Here is a 17,477-nt window from a genome sequence, read left to right as displayed (position 1 = left end):
TGTCCGTATTACAATTCGAGGGGATCCGAAAGCCTTTATAAGACCCAAGAGAAAATCCGAAGTATATCCGGATATAGTGGTTGATTCATGTTCAGGTAAATAAGTCATATTTTAACGCAATACTGCAACTTATCTTTTGGACTGTCAATCAGGTTAGGAATTATGTGGGAACATTGTTTTTAGAGGGGCTGAACGGTAAAGAAAACCGAAGAAAAGATTGGTAAATATTATGAATATTGAAAAATTAGTTTCGAAACTGACCGATACACCACTGCCAATGAAGTTTGTAGCAGAAGGCTACGGGGAAAATGATTAATATAAGCAGTTAAAAAAGCAACATTCCTATTATCTCTGCAATGCAGATGTTCTGTCTTCCTTCTTTTGCTTTGGATAGAAATAAATTCTGGTAAGGAGTGTATCGATAAGTAGTTAGCAACATTCAAACAGTCATTATTCAGAAATGGCTTAATTTTTCGCAGTGTGTTTTGCGGTGACATGTTTGTTTACATGTCAATAACAGCTGCGCAATTGATTGGTTTCGGTACGGTTTATCGTTTTAATGATGAGTCGAATTGATCCGAAAACGCGAAAGAAAAATCTGCACACTTGGTGCTCAGAAAGTGGTGCACGTACAACGAAATTGCAAAATGGGTGAAAGTGCACCACACCAGTGTCAAAAATATGATCGAGAAGTTCGTACAAGAAACAGAAGGTGAAGAAAAAGTCTCTGGTACAGCAAGTTCAGGCCAAAACAAGGGCACGAATACTATATAACCGGATTCTACAGAATAAAGACAGATGCATCCTGATCGACGACGAAACCTACGCCAAGGAAGACTCTCGTGCGCTGCCAGGACCGCAATATTATACGAAATCGGTGTACCAGGACCTGGACGACGCTGACACCACGGTGGCGATGGAAAAGTTTGGGCAGAAGATGTTGGTCTGGCAAGCAATTTGTACCTGTGGTTTGCGGTCGTCGATTTTCTTCACGAAGGGCACAATTAACGCCAAGGTGTACGAGGAAGAATGTTTTAAAAAGAGAATGCTGCCACTGACAGAAAGCATAAGGCTCCTCCTCTCTTCTGGCCGGATTTGGCTTCAGCCCACTACGCCAACTCCGTTCTACAGTGGTTATCAAAAAATAATGTACAATTCGTGGAAAAGGATATCAACCCACCGAACTGCGCGGATCTTCGGCCAATTGAAAGGTATTGGGCAATTGTCAAACGGCACTTTCGGAAGGAAGGTACAGTGTCCCAAAACATGCAGGAGTTAAAAAAAACTGGACAGCTGCCACTAGGAAAGTCACAAAAGTAACTGTGCAGAATTTAATGAAGAATGTCAAGTCCAAAGTGCGAGCGTTTCACAGAAACTAGGATTTTCTTCAATATAATCAGTGGAATGCATAAAAATGTAATTTTTCTACAATATATCGAAAGCCGATGTCAAATTATGCTTTTTTCGCTTCTTTATTCAATAATCGATGTTGCTAACTACTTTTCGATACACTCCTTACACAATTGAATAAAATGGGCTAAAGAGAGTACTACAATTTCTCGGCTCCAGAACTGCACACAGTTCTTTCAAGGACGAAAAATATATCACAAAGAATTATTTCTAATATTTTCTTGTATTCTAGTTCCAACGTCAGTATTGAATTATTGAAACTGACACTAGCATTTCTGTAAATGAAATTAATTGCTTAGAATCGTTTTTGTGGTCCTTAAAAAACCGAAATTTATTCAATTTTTAACAAGTTTTCGCCAAATGCGAAGCTTCTGCTCCTCGATATTGTAGAAATTAGTGTTAGCTCTGGAAGATAGAAAGTCATCGTGAATCAGATTCAAGCGCGATTTTTTCCTGATGAGAGAACCAGTAAAATAATTCTGACTATTGTTTTCACTCTCCTTTTGTTTCCTTTACCAATACACTAAGGTCTTTTTATGCGAATTTTCAGAGTTATGCGGTTTTTTATGCGAAGTTTCAGAGTTTTGCGGTTTTTTCATGCGAATTTTCAGAGTTATGCGGTTTTTTATGCGGTGCGGTACGTAAACTCGCATAAAAAAGACTTCAGTGTACATGATTTGACACATGAGGAAAGCGGAGCGCTCCTCGGACAAGTACACATAGAGGAATCTCTCCAAAAGTGTGTACTTCTGCTAATAAGGTCATACAATGCTCTTACGCTTTTCTAGCCGGAATTAGTCACGTGCCATTACTTGAAGTATTAGACCATGATGAAGTAGGCGCTTCGGCAACATCCTGAGAAAGCAGAACCGGTGGAAGAATACATGGATTTTCACAAAAACAATGTTAGTCGAAACGTTGTACTATTGTGGGCAAATTTGAATGTTGTTTCGCGCGGAAACCTTATTCGTCGAAATTTTTTTCCCAGGTTGGTATGACTGTCAGTGACATCTGTGCCAGTGTCACATCAAAATATTCTTTAGTGTTTAGTATACGTCTGTCATTCTGAACTATTAAAAGTGCAATCGGCGATTTTTACAATGAGAGGAATTATTCAACAAAGAAATTTCTGGTCCCGAAACGTTCAAAATGTTGCAAAAAGTCTTCGGTGATAATTGTATGTCGCGAGCAAGTATTTTTGATTCACTATTCTTTACGTTTCGTCTTCGACTCGTCAGTGTAGAGCAGTTCTAATTGAACTGCTTAGTGCAAAAACTTAGACAGTTCAATTTAAACCGTTAAGCAGACTTTTTTTTATTGGTACAAGTTGTTCAAAGGGGAACGAGAACACGATGACGATGAAACACGTCCAGGACGGCCATCAAGATCAACTGATGATGAACACGTCAGTAAAATTATGGAATTGTTGCTCGTCAATTAACAGTCAAAGACCTTATTGGGATCGTTGGAATATCGGAAGGATCATTGAAAATTGGAATTATGGGCCGACAACTTTTGGTTTTTGGAATTAAAAATGCCTTACTCTTCACTATACGGGGCAGGGGGTCAATTAAAAGTTTCAAAAATAGCCGCGTAACCTTTTTGCGTCATAATTTTGAACGTTAATAACTCAGTCATTGGTTAATGGATTGACATAATTTAACAACCAATCGATTCGGAAACTTTTAACTTAAACATGTATGACAACGTCGTTTCAGTATTTCAGTAGCATACTATTGAAAAAATGATTAGAATTGACCTATGTTTTCATCCACCAATCCCAGCTGACCAAATTGACGTTATTTTCTTGTTCGGCATAGGAGGCTTTGCGTCATGCATAAAAATATCGCATCATTCTGCGTAGTGTGAAGAGGAATCTATAAATATATGCTGCAAATCATTTCTTGATTTCAGTTGATGCTTGACTGTGAATGAAACAAGTAGCTCGTCCAGCGAGGTGATGACTAGATTGTATATGCGTTCGCTCGTTGGATTGTCGCTTTTGCTAACTCTTCACTGTACGAGGCTGGGTGTCAATTTAAAAAAATGCAAAACTAACCGCGTAACCTTTTTCCGTCATAATTTTGAATGCTTATAACTCAGTCATTTGTTGATGAATTTATATAACAGTTCGGCTGCAAAGTTCGTATCGTTTAATAGAAACACACATTTTTTTGCCAAAATTCGTTTTTATTATTCAACATAATTGCCATCAGAGGCGATACAGCGATTATAGCGATCTTCCAACTTTTCGATACCATTTTTGTAGTACGATTTGTCCTTTGCCTCAAAATAGGCCTCAGTTTCAGCGATTACCTCTTCATCATCGCGTGCAGTCCACTCAGCTGACTGTCGATTGGACTCCGGAGTGTAGTAATGGAGCCATGTTTCGTCCATTGTTATATATCGACGAAAAAAATTGGTTTTATTTCGATATAACAACTCCAAACACTGCTCAGAATCATCAATACGTTGTTGTTTTTGATCGATTGTGAGCTCACGCGGCACCCATTTTGCACAAAGCTTTCTCATATCCAAATATTCGTGAATAATATGTCCAACACGTTCCTTTGATATCTTTAGGGTGTCAGCTATCTCGATCAACTTCACTTTACGGTCATTGAAAATGATTTTGTGGATTTTTTCACGTTTTCATCGGTAACAGCCTCTTTTGGACGTCCACTGCGTTCATCGTCTTCGGTGCTCATATGACCAGTACGAAATTTTGCAAACCACTTACAAATTGTTACTTCGCCCGGTGCAGAGGCTGGATAACACTCATCAAGCCATTTTTTGGTATCGGCGGCACTTTTTTTCATCAAAAAGTAGTGTTTCATCAACACACGAAATTCCATTTTTTCCATTTTTTCACAATAACAAAAGTAGCTTCACTCAAAATACAATATCTCACAAACTAATAATCAGACAGCTGTCAAATTTATACACGTATCTTTTGAAGGTTGGTACTAACTGGAAATGGTATGGATTTAATTCTAGTGGCGCCCTCTCATAGAAACGATACGAACTTTTCAGCCGATCTGTTAGATAACCACGAGGCTACGAGTACAGTTTCGTAGTAGTATGAAAAATCAGCAGTATAGTGTATAACGTTTTTTTACGTTTTTTTTTTCTCTCTATATGACAGGTTGCAATTTCATACAGACTACACTGTATTTTCGGAACCGAAAGTCCGGGTCTGGATGAAATTCTGCATTAGGAAACTTAATACCTTTCATTTGAATCTGAGGCTGCGAAGTTAGGTTCAGCCATTTCTGAGCAATTGGAATTATTTCCGGTTCGGAGCACACGAGCACGTGTCCGGTACTTCCGGAACCAGGAACGGTGATCCGGTATAGTCAACGTATTTGATCATAAACTAATCATACCTGCCTAACTGAAGAATTATACGGCTATTTGCATGTACTTGACTTGATTTTCCATGTCCGTGTCGTGGAATTTTTATACCTATCACCCTTTAATTTCGGAACTGGAAATCGTATCCGGATCAAAATTTAGTGACACTATTTGAGGTTGTAAGACCTTTCATTTGAATCTAATTTAGTGAAAATTAAATAAGCATTTATTTAGTTCATTTTGGAAATTTTACTTCCAAACCGAACATCGGATCGAGATGAAAATTAAATAGCACGTTATGGGACTACAGGCTTTTAATTTGAATCTAAGTTGAGGAAAGTCGGATGGGCGATCTCTGAAAAAATCAAGCGCACTTTTCCTTAATTTTGTGCACATTAAACGACTATTCACACATTTCAGTTCCGTGGCCGTTCAGTGCGCCGTCAGTGTTCTTTTTTTATCGGAACCCTTCCGTTCCGTTTCCGTGCTGTTTCCGCTCCGACACAACCAATGCAATGACATACCGACTTCAGTGAAAATAAAAAATATCGGTGACGACGAATTTGAGTTTGCCGGACGGACGCTACACTGACGGCGAGCTGCACTGAAACGGCACGGTGCCGGATAGGTGTGAATGCGCGCATAGAAAACGAATGAAATAATATCAGTATCCGTGCACGGTGTCGTGCCGGCACTGAACCGGACCGGATATGTGTGAATAGTCCTTAAACCCCGTTACTCTCGAACCAGAAGTTTAACCCGGGTAGAATTCAACGGCAACCTATGGGACCAAAAAACCCATTCATTTGAATCTAGGTTGGTGAGATAAATAAATTCAAATAACAGTATCCCCGAAAATGTGTATGTGTGGACATGACAAATAATGTCAATAAATTACAGGGTGATATGCATCAAAACCATGGAAAAAATCTACTTTGAGACTATTAGCACTGGTAATAGTGAAGAAAAGCTCCAAAAACGGAACTCACTTCTTTTTCTCAGCAACGGTTTAACCAATTTTCACAAATCATGAATCAAATTATAGCTCTCATTGTCTTAAAATATACTGTGCAATTTCATCCAGATCCGACTTTAGGTTCCGAAATTATAGGGCGATGAGTGTCAAAACTTTCAAACTGTCATACAAAATTATGCAAAACCGGTACGTGCTGGTACGGAAGAAGAAAACACCACGGCCAAGCACACAGCATGCGGCTTATAAATTGAAAAGATTATAGTAGTTGATACTCAAGAAAAGTTTTTGATTTTAATCAAGTTTGAAAAAATCTTGACAGAATCTTCTAGTTATGTTTTTGAACATATAGATAATATGAGAAAGGCATCATTACACCACTAGGTGGATTGAAAAAGGTTTTGTGTATAAAAACTATTGAAAATAGCGAACATTTCGAGCATTTCCCGAGACAGGTTTTAGAAAATGCCACCTCCCGTTCACACAATGTCTTCCGAAGTGGACCTCGAATACATCCAAATAATGTACCAAATTGATCACGAGATTTGTTTCAAGTGCATGAACCTCAACTACTATATTAATATTTAATACTTAGCTGCATACAAACATATATGCAAAAAAAACTTGTTTTAATCCACCTAGTGGTGTAATGATGCCGTTCTCATATCAATCAAACTATCCTATATAATACTGTGGTATTCTTAAAAATAATTTTCTTCGGTTATTAAAACAATAACCGAAATCGGTTTGTTTGACCGTCTACTGATAAAAACTATCAACTGGAGAAGATTTGAGGTCGATTTAGAAAACTTTTTATGGTTTTTCGCCCTTTTCAGTGATGGTATAAAATTTTCAACACACTTTACCCTATATTTCCGGATCAGGAAGTCGGATTCGGATGAAATTCAGGAACTACGTATGGAACCACAGGACCTTTCATTTGAATCAAAGTTAGTGAAAATCGGTCGCGCCATCTACGAGAAAAGTTGGAACACATATTTTCATTTTTTTGCACATTTTACCCAATAATTCCGGAACTGAAAGTCGGATCCAAATAATATTCAGGAATTTGGTATGGGACCTCAAGACCTTTCATTTGAATTTGAGTTTGTGAAAATCGGTTCAGCCATCTGCGAGAAAAGTTAGTGCAAAAAAACGTTTCATACACACATACGCACATAAACACACACATACACATACACATATACACACTCTCACACACACATACACACAGAGAGAGAGTACTCGCGTACTCGACGAACTGAATCGAATGGTATATGACACTCGGCCCTCCGGGCCTCAGTTCTTAAGTCGGTTTTCACAGTGGTTGCATAACCTTTCTATATGAGAAAGACTAACCAATCGATGTTTTCTTGTTGTTATTATTAAAAAAAAAATTTTAAAACCAATTTTTTAAACATATTAGAGATTCACGTAACATACTTCACTGTACATCTAGACTCGTGTCGATCAGTAGTTTAATTTTTATTGTGTAAACGTTCGGTTTCAAGCAAAAAAGTTTATGGAATGATATGGTGCGAGTAAATTCAAAGAACAGTTTCTCCAAAACTATTCAAAACACGACTTTGAAGCTTTGCAACTATGTTCTCAGACAACATATCTATCGATTAAAGCAATAAATGAAAAATCGATTTTTCATTGAGTGTCCCCCTTAAATAAATGTTATTAATATTAATAAATGACACACTTTCCTGATAACGAACATATCGAAACACTTCCGTCAGATCGGTATCATGATCGATCAATCCACCAATCGGACCAGTGCGGCTCAGCAAAATTCACTGGGTGTACAGGCGAGAACGAAACGGAATAATTCCAATCAACCGAAACACGGAAACAAAGATATCGAACAAATAAAAAAAAATCATGTATGTAAATTTCAACTAAGCTTACAGAAAACTCAATTCCAAGTTGATGTACCGATCGGAATAAACTTATTCAACCGGTAAAACAAGCCGTTTGTACACTGTGAATTGACTGTAACTTATCTAGATAAAAATAGGGGCGTTTAAGCTACAGTAGAGCTTTCGCTTTATGCACTAGATTGTACGTGTGAATAACATGCTCAAGTAATTTCGAAGGAACTGATTTGACACAACTTTCAAACTTCGATGGTTTTGTGTTCCCCAAGCAGTTTCCCAGCAACCCATGCCCTATTATTCATTCAAGAAAACGGATTGTTTACACGCTCACCTGTCTCGGCTGGCAGGCCTCCATTGTAATTTCACCTGTCACCAACACAACGGTGAACCAATCCCGCCTGTCGGTGCCAGTGTTGGTGTCAGACTGACTCAGGTGGAACCGGTGCCACCAAAACAAACAACTGCCAGCGTACCTTTTCTCGGTTGGGCTCCGAGAGGCTTGACCACTACCATTCAGATTCAGTTGAGGTTGATCGTTCGGTGCGTGCGGATGGGGCTTTGTCGCGTTTCGGTCGGTGTCCAGTCGGATTATGTTTTGAACCATTCCTCTGTCGTGCGTCTCGTTCACTCTACCGGGCCGTTGGTCGCGTCCGAGTGAGATCGAAGTTCTAAGTGTTTTTTTTTTTTTGCTGTGTGCTGTGTGTGCCAGTTCGGGGTGTAAGTGAAGTGCTTCTTTTCTTTTCTTTTCTTTACTTTTCGTGTCGGATTGGTGAAAAGCACAGAAACGCAACAGCGGTGGATCAAAGATTCGGGCAGGTTCTCGAGTAACCAGACCAACCACCGTAACGTAATCAGGAGGGGGAAAACGGCAAATATAATTAGTGTGTTCTGTGTGATATTTTTGTGACCTACACGGGGAGTCTAAATGAAGAGGTTATAGCGACTGACAGCATCCAAAATGCGGTTTAATTCTCTCTTCGCTCCCACCATCGGAGTGCTCATACTAGGTAAGTGTGACGATCGAAGTGGCAAACGAAGTGGCGGAATAGAATCTGGTTGTCCGCATGAACGAAGTGAGTCATAAATTGGAATTCCACGACGACCGTGGAGTTGTGGAATTGTTGGTAGCTGCCGGCTGCAAGAAAAAAGAAAAACTCGTTGCTGGTCCAAAGTCAACGTCTCGTGCGTTGTCGTGCAACGGTGGGCACGACCTCTACTGGGGGGGTTTTACTGGTCTCCACAAAGGAGCAGTGAATGTTCTGTACCTAACGGTTGAACGTTGCTGAAATTACCGTATGTGCTCCAGTCTGGTGGAACGTATGTAGGTTGCGCTGTGGTGTGCGGCTGAGGAATCCATTCATTGTATGTGACGTGAGCTGTCTGGGTTTTGACTCGTGTTGCGGTGGTTTGCGGGATTGGGGTGTTATCGTTCGGGCTGTTTGTGTAATATTTTATCTCTGCGGATTTAATGTAGCATATAACAGCACTCATCCACCCAGTGAATTGTTATCACAGAAACGTTTATTTGTACATAGAAAGATAAATCCGTTGGAATTCCAGCGAAGCTAGGTCTGTTGCACATACTTCAAATTTATTCCATATGATTACCACTACAGTTCTTCTGTGGAACTTTACAATATCCATCAAGTTTCGTTGTAGTGACTCCATGTAGTTTTCGATATCTAATCAGTGTTTTAAAATGATAAATGATTCATTGATTATGTTATTTAGAGGTTTCAATACCTTTGTACCCAGATAACTAAGCTTTAGTATTCTTTAAGTTTCATCTTCGACTCGTCAGTACACTACAATTCAAATCAAACTGTTTCATAATTTACAATCTCCAGAAAACGGTCATTGTTGCAAAACGCAAAAGCAGTTTTCTTCGCGGTCGTTGAAAGGAAATTCAAAAGAGAAATGTCAGTTTGTTTAGTTGATTTTTCTTTATATAATAATGTTTTTTTCTTGAAATTTCCTCAAGTAGTAGCGGAAATAAACTGCTCAACAATGGCTGTTTCCCTAATATCGTTATCGCTTGAGAAAACTGAAACTGTCCCAGGGTAGTTCCATCAAACAAACACTTTTCAGGAAACTGTGTTGGGTTCGTACTTAGCAACGGAGGTTTGAGCAAACCTGATATCAAAACCAGGTTCGAAACTGACTCGATTTTCAGTTCAACAACGTTGAAACTAGGTTCAAAACTAGCTTCAAGCAAATGGTTTGACAGCAGTTAGGGTGGGAACTGGGTTCAGTTTGGCATCAAGCGAAAACGACATAAGATAGTGAGTAGAACTTTGAGCATGCGAAAAGATTATAGTATAGATGAGATCTTTACTGAAAAGTTGAACGAAGACTAGTGGAGACTTATTTTCTGAACTAAGGTTGTGGTTAGGGCTCATAATCTATTCATTTTCTCTTCGCGTTTCGTCTTCGACTCGTCAGAGTATGACAGTGCAAATCAAACTGCTGGTACAAGTTAGCAGTTGAAGTTAAACCACAAAGCCAACATGAAAGTTTACTGTTAAGTACCAACAAAACTTCCAAACTGAAAATTCAAATTGAACTGTTCAATAATACTAAAGAGTTAGTTGATAGTTTAATTGTCACTTCCGATCAGAGATTGCAGGTAAAAATTTCAAATATCTTCAGACAGGGTTGCAAAAGTCAGTAAATCAAAAAAAAATGTCTGCAGTTAGTAAGTATCTCTTGCAGGCAGCAATTTCTCTATAAAGTATGGTAGACGAGAAAAAAAAAGTCTGCGAAAAACTCGATTTTCAACAGTCTGCTAAAAAAGTTTGCAACAAACAATGTCTCCAGCACTGTATACGAAATCTGTAGATTAACAGACAAATCTGCAGATCTGGCATTTCTGCTTCCGATTCAGTTGAGCCTAGTAAGTGTCAAGAATGTCTAGAATATCTTGACGGATGATTCCATCAGATATGCCGAATATTTGATTGATTCAAAGTTACGCTATGTATTATTCGCTAGTGATGATTTTTTACTTTTACAAGACAGTCGATGAATATTATACCTAGTGCATCCCACTGTACTAAAACCTCAACCTTCCCAGCTAAGTGTTGTGTCTTTGGACACTTTGAACGTGGTCCACCGTCTACAGTCCACTCAGATGATAATCGTTTTGATTCCGGAGTGAAATTATGGATCCATGTTTCATCCATTGTCACATATCGACGCCGTTTTACCTATAAACATGGCCAAACACTGCTCTGAATCATTAATACGTTGCTGTTTTTGGTCGACTGTGAGTGAACGCGGCACGCTCTTATTAAAGTAGCTTTGTCGAAAGCAAGAGCAAGAGCTCTCTGCATAATTGTAGAAAAGGCGGGTGGGTAATGTTAGAAACATAACTGGAACATAATGGAAATACTAATGAAACTGACATGCTTTTCCACTCATCCGAATATCGATGATCCCACGTACTGGTTGATTGATTGTGTGAATAATGCAAACTTTCAATGCGTCACTTGCATAATTTTAGCAGTACAATTGTAAGACGGAACACACGATAGCAAGAAATTACGAGATTCTGTGAGGGACAAACCGATTAAATCAGAAATGCAATGTTAAAAAATTGTAAAATTGAAACTTATATACTGATATGATACGCACAAACTGGATATTTCTAGTAGACATCTTATATGCCAGTTTAAATTCCATATAAAAAAGATCTTATTTGAATACTATTCAGTTTTTATACAAAATGATACAATAATACAATAAACAGCTAGGCAATTTTGATAAAGAAAATCAATTATAAAAGCATTTTAATTATAAATCGATCGTCATAAACAAATGCACAAATGCGTTTCTCTCATATTAGTCAATTAAAAATACTCATTGTTTATAATCAGTTGATGCCTTCAACCACTTCAAATATTCCGTATTTCTATGTTTTGGCTTTGCGCGATACGCTTTGTGCAATGATTCGATCAATTCATGCGGTTGAAATTTCGCGAACCTTATTTTGGCACTGGATTTCACCATAATGATCGTACATACCAAAAATTTTAGAAAGCTTCAATTTTGAGTTATTTATGGTTATCTCATACTACAGCAAATTTTATTATAAATAGCTGACCATATTTCCGATGCTATGGAACCGGAAGTCGCCATCTTGGAATACTGAACCACCTCAAACATTGTTTTTCGCCATGTACTCATCATACCCATCCTTGTGTTGTGTTTTGTGTTGAAAATTCAAATAACGTAAACTATTTTTATGTCCAGATTTGATTTACGAACCCCCGATTATTACTTAAATGGCATTATCGCACCGCTAGATGGATTAAGAAAAGTTTTTAATCAGTAACTAGGCGAATTTTTCAAAACTAGTTTTTTAGGGTTGCGCTGATAAACCTGACAAATTTGATTCTCCGGTTACACTGGAACCAAACAATGAAGCGAGAAACCGAACACGGCATCGGAAAGTAGAAGAAGGAAGATTTATTTTCGTCTAGTAGTTTTCCATCATGGAGCACTAGAGTGTCGCTCACCGGGTTCTTATTTATAACTCGTTTTTGAAGAATCAACTGTATATTATAACTATTCGAAATGTATTTTCTAGCCTGTATATCTGTATATCTGTAACCTGTGGTTATTCCATAAAAAACGGAACTCGCCTCTATTTCTTAGCAATACAAAAGAAAATTCAAACGAATTTTTATTATTTAACATGAACAAATGTAGTTGATTCCAGAGTAAATTACTAAACTAATCTAATATTATTGCGCTACGAAGTGTGCAGGGGTCCGCTAGTTACCTAATAAATATATAGAATCTGCAAGTAGGGAGGAATCAAGAGAAGAGAACAACTGATGGAAAATAAGACGTATGAATGTATTGAATGTGTAGAATGCACAATGTTTGTACATGTTCTACAAACTTTGGATGCGTTCTGAAAGTTCATCTTGCGCAGGTTTTCATTGATTCAACCCAGTGAAATTTGTCGGCCGGCATCGGTTCGATTGTCGAACCGATTGATCACGTTCCTCTGTCATCATATGATAAAGCAGGAAAAACTTTCTGTAATATTACTTATACTGGTGAAAAAAACCCACTTTCGAAAAAATGTGTATAAAATTTTACCATTGTAATAGAAAACCACTAGTATACTGAAAATCCGTACATCTGGTAACCCTGGTTCCCGTGTATTCACCGTATTAACCCCTAAAACTTTGCTGAAGACGCCATAAAAGATAAACATAATAATTAAGATAAATTTCATAGCATATTTTCTTTCCACAAAAATATTTGATGCAGGATCTCTACCTTGTCCGGTCAAGAAAGAGATCCTGCATCAATTTTTTTGTGCACCGAATTTTTGTAGCTATAAAAATAAACAGGGCTTGAATGTATGTGAATAATTCGATCGTTCAGCGACAAAACTGCTAAATCTCTCAAAAATTAAAAAAATAATTATTTTTCACGAACTTTAAAACGCATACTAATCGAAATGAAAGTGGTATCAAAAATTATCTTGCACATTAATTTGAAAAAAATCGTTTTATTCGTAAAACCAAACAAAAATGCAGGATTACAAACAAAAGCATTAATTGAAATAACAAAATTTAAGGTAATTTATTTCAACTAAAAAGTTTGTGAATCTAAACCGCTTCAAATATTAACTTTATTTAGAGTTAGTTTATTCACAACAAATTCTTCGAATTGAATTTACTGCGAAATTGTTTGTTCGAAAATTGATATGAACACACAAGTAAAATATTTGTTATTACTATCAAAATTTTGGTTAAAACAAACTTATCCACTGAGAAAAATTAATTTTCATATTTTGTAGTTTGAAGCAGCAATATTTTCTATATCAGTTTTTGTTAGCTTTTCTTTTGTCACTATTTTAATAAAAATATGAAATCGTCCCGGGTTGGCGGTTCAATGCATAGGATGCTGGTCTTACAAGCCAGTTGTCGTATGTTCGAGCCCCGACCTGGAAGGATTCTTAGTGTCAGTAGGATCCATAGTACTAGCCATGCAGCCAATGTACACTAAGAATCGGCTGCGAAGTCTGTTGAAACAGAAAGGCCAAATTCCACCAAAGAAATGTAACGTCAAAACTTTTGACTTTATGAAACCCAAATTTAGTAATTTTAACAATTTTTTTCTCTGCGTGTACTACGTTCATCGAAATTCGATACATGCACAGACTTTTAACGATTTTCCGAGCTGAGGTCTTAGAGTCTCCGTTCGAAAGTCCCTTTTTCCAGTAATTCTATTACCTTTCTAAATTCTATTACTTTTCAAAACAAATTTTTCATTGTAAAATTTTCAGCAATACTCAATCAAACGACTTTTCATAAAAGTCGTTCAAAACTCATACTCGACCAAGTCCCGTGCAAATTACTGTCTTACTGGTAGGTTAGTTTTGCTTGCGATTTACGGATTGTTTTGTTTGAGTGGGTTCTCAAGGGTTTAGAAAAAAATATATTGAAACCAATGAGGGTCTCCGATTCCCGACCACGTGCGTGTCGTCGTCAATTTTTCTTGCAATTGCTTGCTCCTCCTTTGATTTTTACAATTATCTACAGATCCCAGGCGCTGAAATTATAGCAATTACGATGTTGATAATGATAAATATTGGTGAACATTTGAAGAAAGGTCCAATACTACAAACCAAGAAGTTTTGTGTTGAATGTCTATAACTATACTACTTCTTTTTTCTCACGTTACATCTTCGACTCATCAGTGTATAGCAGCTCAAATTGAATTACTAGTACCACGCAGTAGTTCAAATGAAATCGACGACCTAATTAATTCTGTACAAATCGATAAATAGGACTAGCAATCAACGTGTTAAACCAAAATCTAAAATGATTGCACTATAATAACCGGAAGAGAAAACAAAACAAAGGCTCTCATTTGCAACCTCGTAACAAAAAACTCACCGCTTCTGCTCAGTCAACGAGACACGAATCAATGCTTTTCAAAAGGCGAAAGAACGAACTTCAAATAAAAGCGACAATGGAAAGGTGCCTCTCTGCTGGCTGAGTTTGAGTAAACGAGAGAGAGAGAGATCGCGTTCTCGGTGCGCTAGTAGTTGTGCCAGTATAAGCGGCTCGATCACGGAACACGATCATTAATGCGAATATGTACATGCTGATTGCGGTGGTACCGCCCGAGACCAGTGTGTGACACCCAGAGATGCCATTTATACAGATTTATCTGTATTATACAGATTTTTACATGCTCATACAGATTGAATACAGAGTACAGATTTTATACAGATTTCCTCAATTCAATACAGATTTATACAGATCTCACAAAAAGGAAGAAAAAATTAAACTTTTCTGTCTGAGCTATCTTTTAGTTTTGGATTCCAGTGACGAGATAAAAGTCTATCAATCAACAATCACAAATTAATATGAAAATCTGTGAAATCCATTTATATTATAATTTGAAACCAATTTGAACTGATATTCAATTTTTTTTTTTGCAATGACTGAGTGGAAACATATATTGGAGAAGCCAAATGAATGAAAAACTAACAGAAAAGATGATTTATTGGAAAAATATACACTTAGAGACAGTACTTTATTCAAGGGAATAATGGCATCATGAAACTTTACTGTCAAAGTGAGAGTTGTATGAACCGACTTGACGTTGCATATTAGGCGTTGAAATTCTATGTCGAATTATGAAGTCACCAATTTCAAGCTAGATAAATATATGCAATTACAATTCAATTGTTGTGGATTAAAAAAAAACTGTGAAATTTCGTCGTTGAATATTCTTGTGAGTGCGGCAATGACTGATTGAATCTACCTTCCTACAACCACAATCTGTTGGAATAAAATCTTTTTGCATCATTTTGTTGCAAGAATTTCATTTTATTAGTGAATACAGATTAATACAGATTTTTTATACAAAGCAATACAGATTTTCTATGAAAATATCTGGCATCTCTGGTGACACCTGACTAATTTAGAAAAAAACAGAAGGTGCGCTCTGTCGGAGTGGAAAACTGCAAAGGGAGAAAATTAAACACTTCACACATCAATGCGCGTCGGATTGAATCGTACTAGGCGGTGACTCGAATGAAAAATGTGCGTGTGAGAGAAATGATAAATCGATCGAATAACTTGGAATAAAAAGTTTGTGCGAGTGTTCGTGTGTTAAGAAAAGTATTTAGATTTTGACGTGAAAATCCCAACAGGTCCGAAAGGAGAAGCGAAAAATAAACTGTGATCGTGCGAGAAAAACATCAAGGGAAGAAAGAAACACAAAGAAATAAAAATGCTAATATTCGAGTGCGAAGAAAGTCTCCGGGATAAGAATGTTCGAAATGAGAAGAGTAAACGAGAAATGTGGCATCAGGTAAAGCGACCCGATCAATCCCAAACGGAATTATGCGTATGGACAAAAACAGAAACACATGAAAATAGATGGATGCCATGTCAGCTCGGGTCCTGCTCTTGGCCCATCATCTCAGTCACCGACGGGTGAGCCGGTTAGTGACGAGTGACGGGAGAAAAAAGAAACAGGTCAGCCAATCCCCTTTCGAGTCGGTCGTACACAAATCGTTTGCCCATCCGTTGATAGATGGGTCATGCGAGTGGTGGTCAGATGAGGAATCAAAAGATTTCAACGAGACACGGTAGGAAGGTTTTTTATTTTTTGTACAGCAGGGAACCTGATTCGCTTGACGAACGGTCAACCGAGACGAGAATGGCATTCCGACAAGAGCGGGTCCGGCAAATTTCGATGATGTTGGCTCAGTTCAGTAAATAGATCGTTTGAAAGAGGGTCACGATAAAATTACGAATCTTTTTTTTTTTTCATTGCCCATCAACCAACCAGTTTGACACGCGAGGAAACGATCGTTCTAAAACAATGTGACTGAACCGGTTTCGGGAGTTTCTAGCTGTCATTTCGGTTTTATAATGGCAATAAAGTTTCGAAAGATGGGAAAACTGGGAATCACAGTGGCCTGGCTTTATTTTTGCATATTTTTAATTTTATCACATCTTTTTTTTGATTCGGTTCGCTACCGAACGTACTACCCTAAAACTATGCTGCTCGGATTTAGCGTGCGAAGATACTGAAATGTCAAACATCAGCCAAGCAAGTTTAATATTATCATGTGGAACGTGTGCATTTTTATTGTTGAATACTAATTCGTTGAGTTTTTCTAACTTTATCCATATCCTCGCAACTTTATCTGAAATTTGCAAACTGGATTTTTCCTGACAAGTATTCTTTTGCAAGTAAATCCGCTAAGATGAATCGTAAGGGCAAAATATTATAATTACCGACATATTCCAGCGTCAAAAATGACTGATTTTTTACAGTGTTCGATCACACATATCTCACGTCATATTTCGGACCAGAAAAACTTTCTGACCCTGTCTACGGGGTTTGGGAATTGAACACAGATGGGCTGCGTGAAAGGCATCGACTTAGCTACCATACTCATCCCCACGAATTAGGTTCTTGTGAGTTAAGTCATATGTGGATTTAAGTCACCTCTAAATTTTATAATTTTTTGCTGTGTTATTTATTTTTCCATCTCTTACGCTCATGGCTTTCTCTACGTTTCGGCTTGACTTGACATAACGAAGCAGTGCCGTTTGAATTGGTAGTGCTACTTAGCAGTTCAACTAGAAACGTAAACTGAATTTAATTTTGATTCAATCTTTTGAAATAACTTCTTACTTGTTGCACTGTTGCGTTTCTCATGCCACAGTGAGGTTTTACCTTTCTCGAATAGATTAATTCCAAAAATTTAACACCTTCAAATATGGCAAAATCAGCATCGAGTTTCTTATATTTGAATGAAACTTTGCACACGTGTTCAGTATAGCAAACCACGGTTTGACTAAATA

At 37.6% G+C, this 17,477-nt stretch overlaps 1 protein-coding gene across 4 annotated transcripts in view; it reads left to right on the top strand.

Moving 5' to 3' along the window:
• Nucleotides 1-8,157: 8,157 nt before the first annotated feature.
• Nucleotides 8,158-17,477, top strand: part of LOC131432756 (protein crumbs) — a 145,597-nt gene continuing 136,277 nt past the window's right edge. For all 4 annotated transcript variants that reach the window (XM_058599258.1, XM_058599257.1, XM_058599256.1 and 1 more), the window contains exon 1: nucleotides 8,158-8,627. In XM_058599258.1, coding sequence (XP_058455241.1) covers nucleotides 8,579-8,627 — 49 coding nt within the window. In that variant the 5' untranslated portion in view covers nucleotides 8,158-8,578. The remainder of the gene's footprint in view (nucleotides 8,628-17,477) is intronic.

The sequence above is a fragment of the Malaya genurostris genome, chromosome 2 (genome assembly GCF_030247185.1).
Source record: "Malaya genurostris strain Urasoe2022 chromosome 2, Malgen_1.1, whole genome shotgun sequence".
In the NCBI taxonomy this organism is placed as follows: Eukaryota; Metazoa; Arthropoda; class Insecta; order Diptera; family Culicidae; genus Malaya; species Malaya genurostris.
Note: the sequence above shows the minus strand (reverse complement) of the source record. Positions and strands in the feature narration are given on the sequence as shown.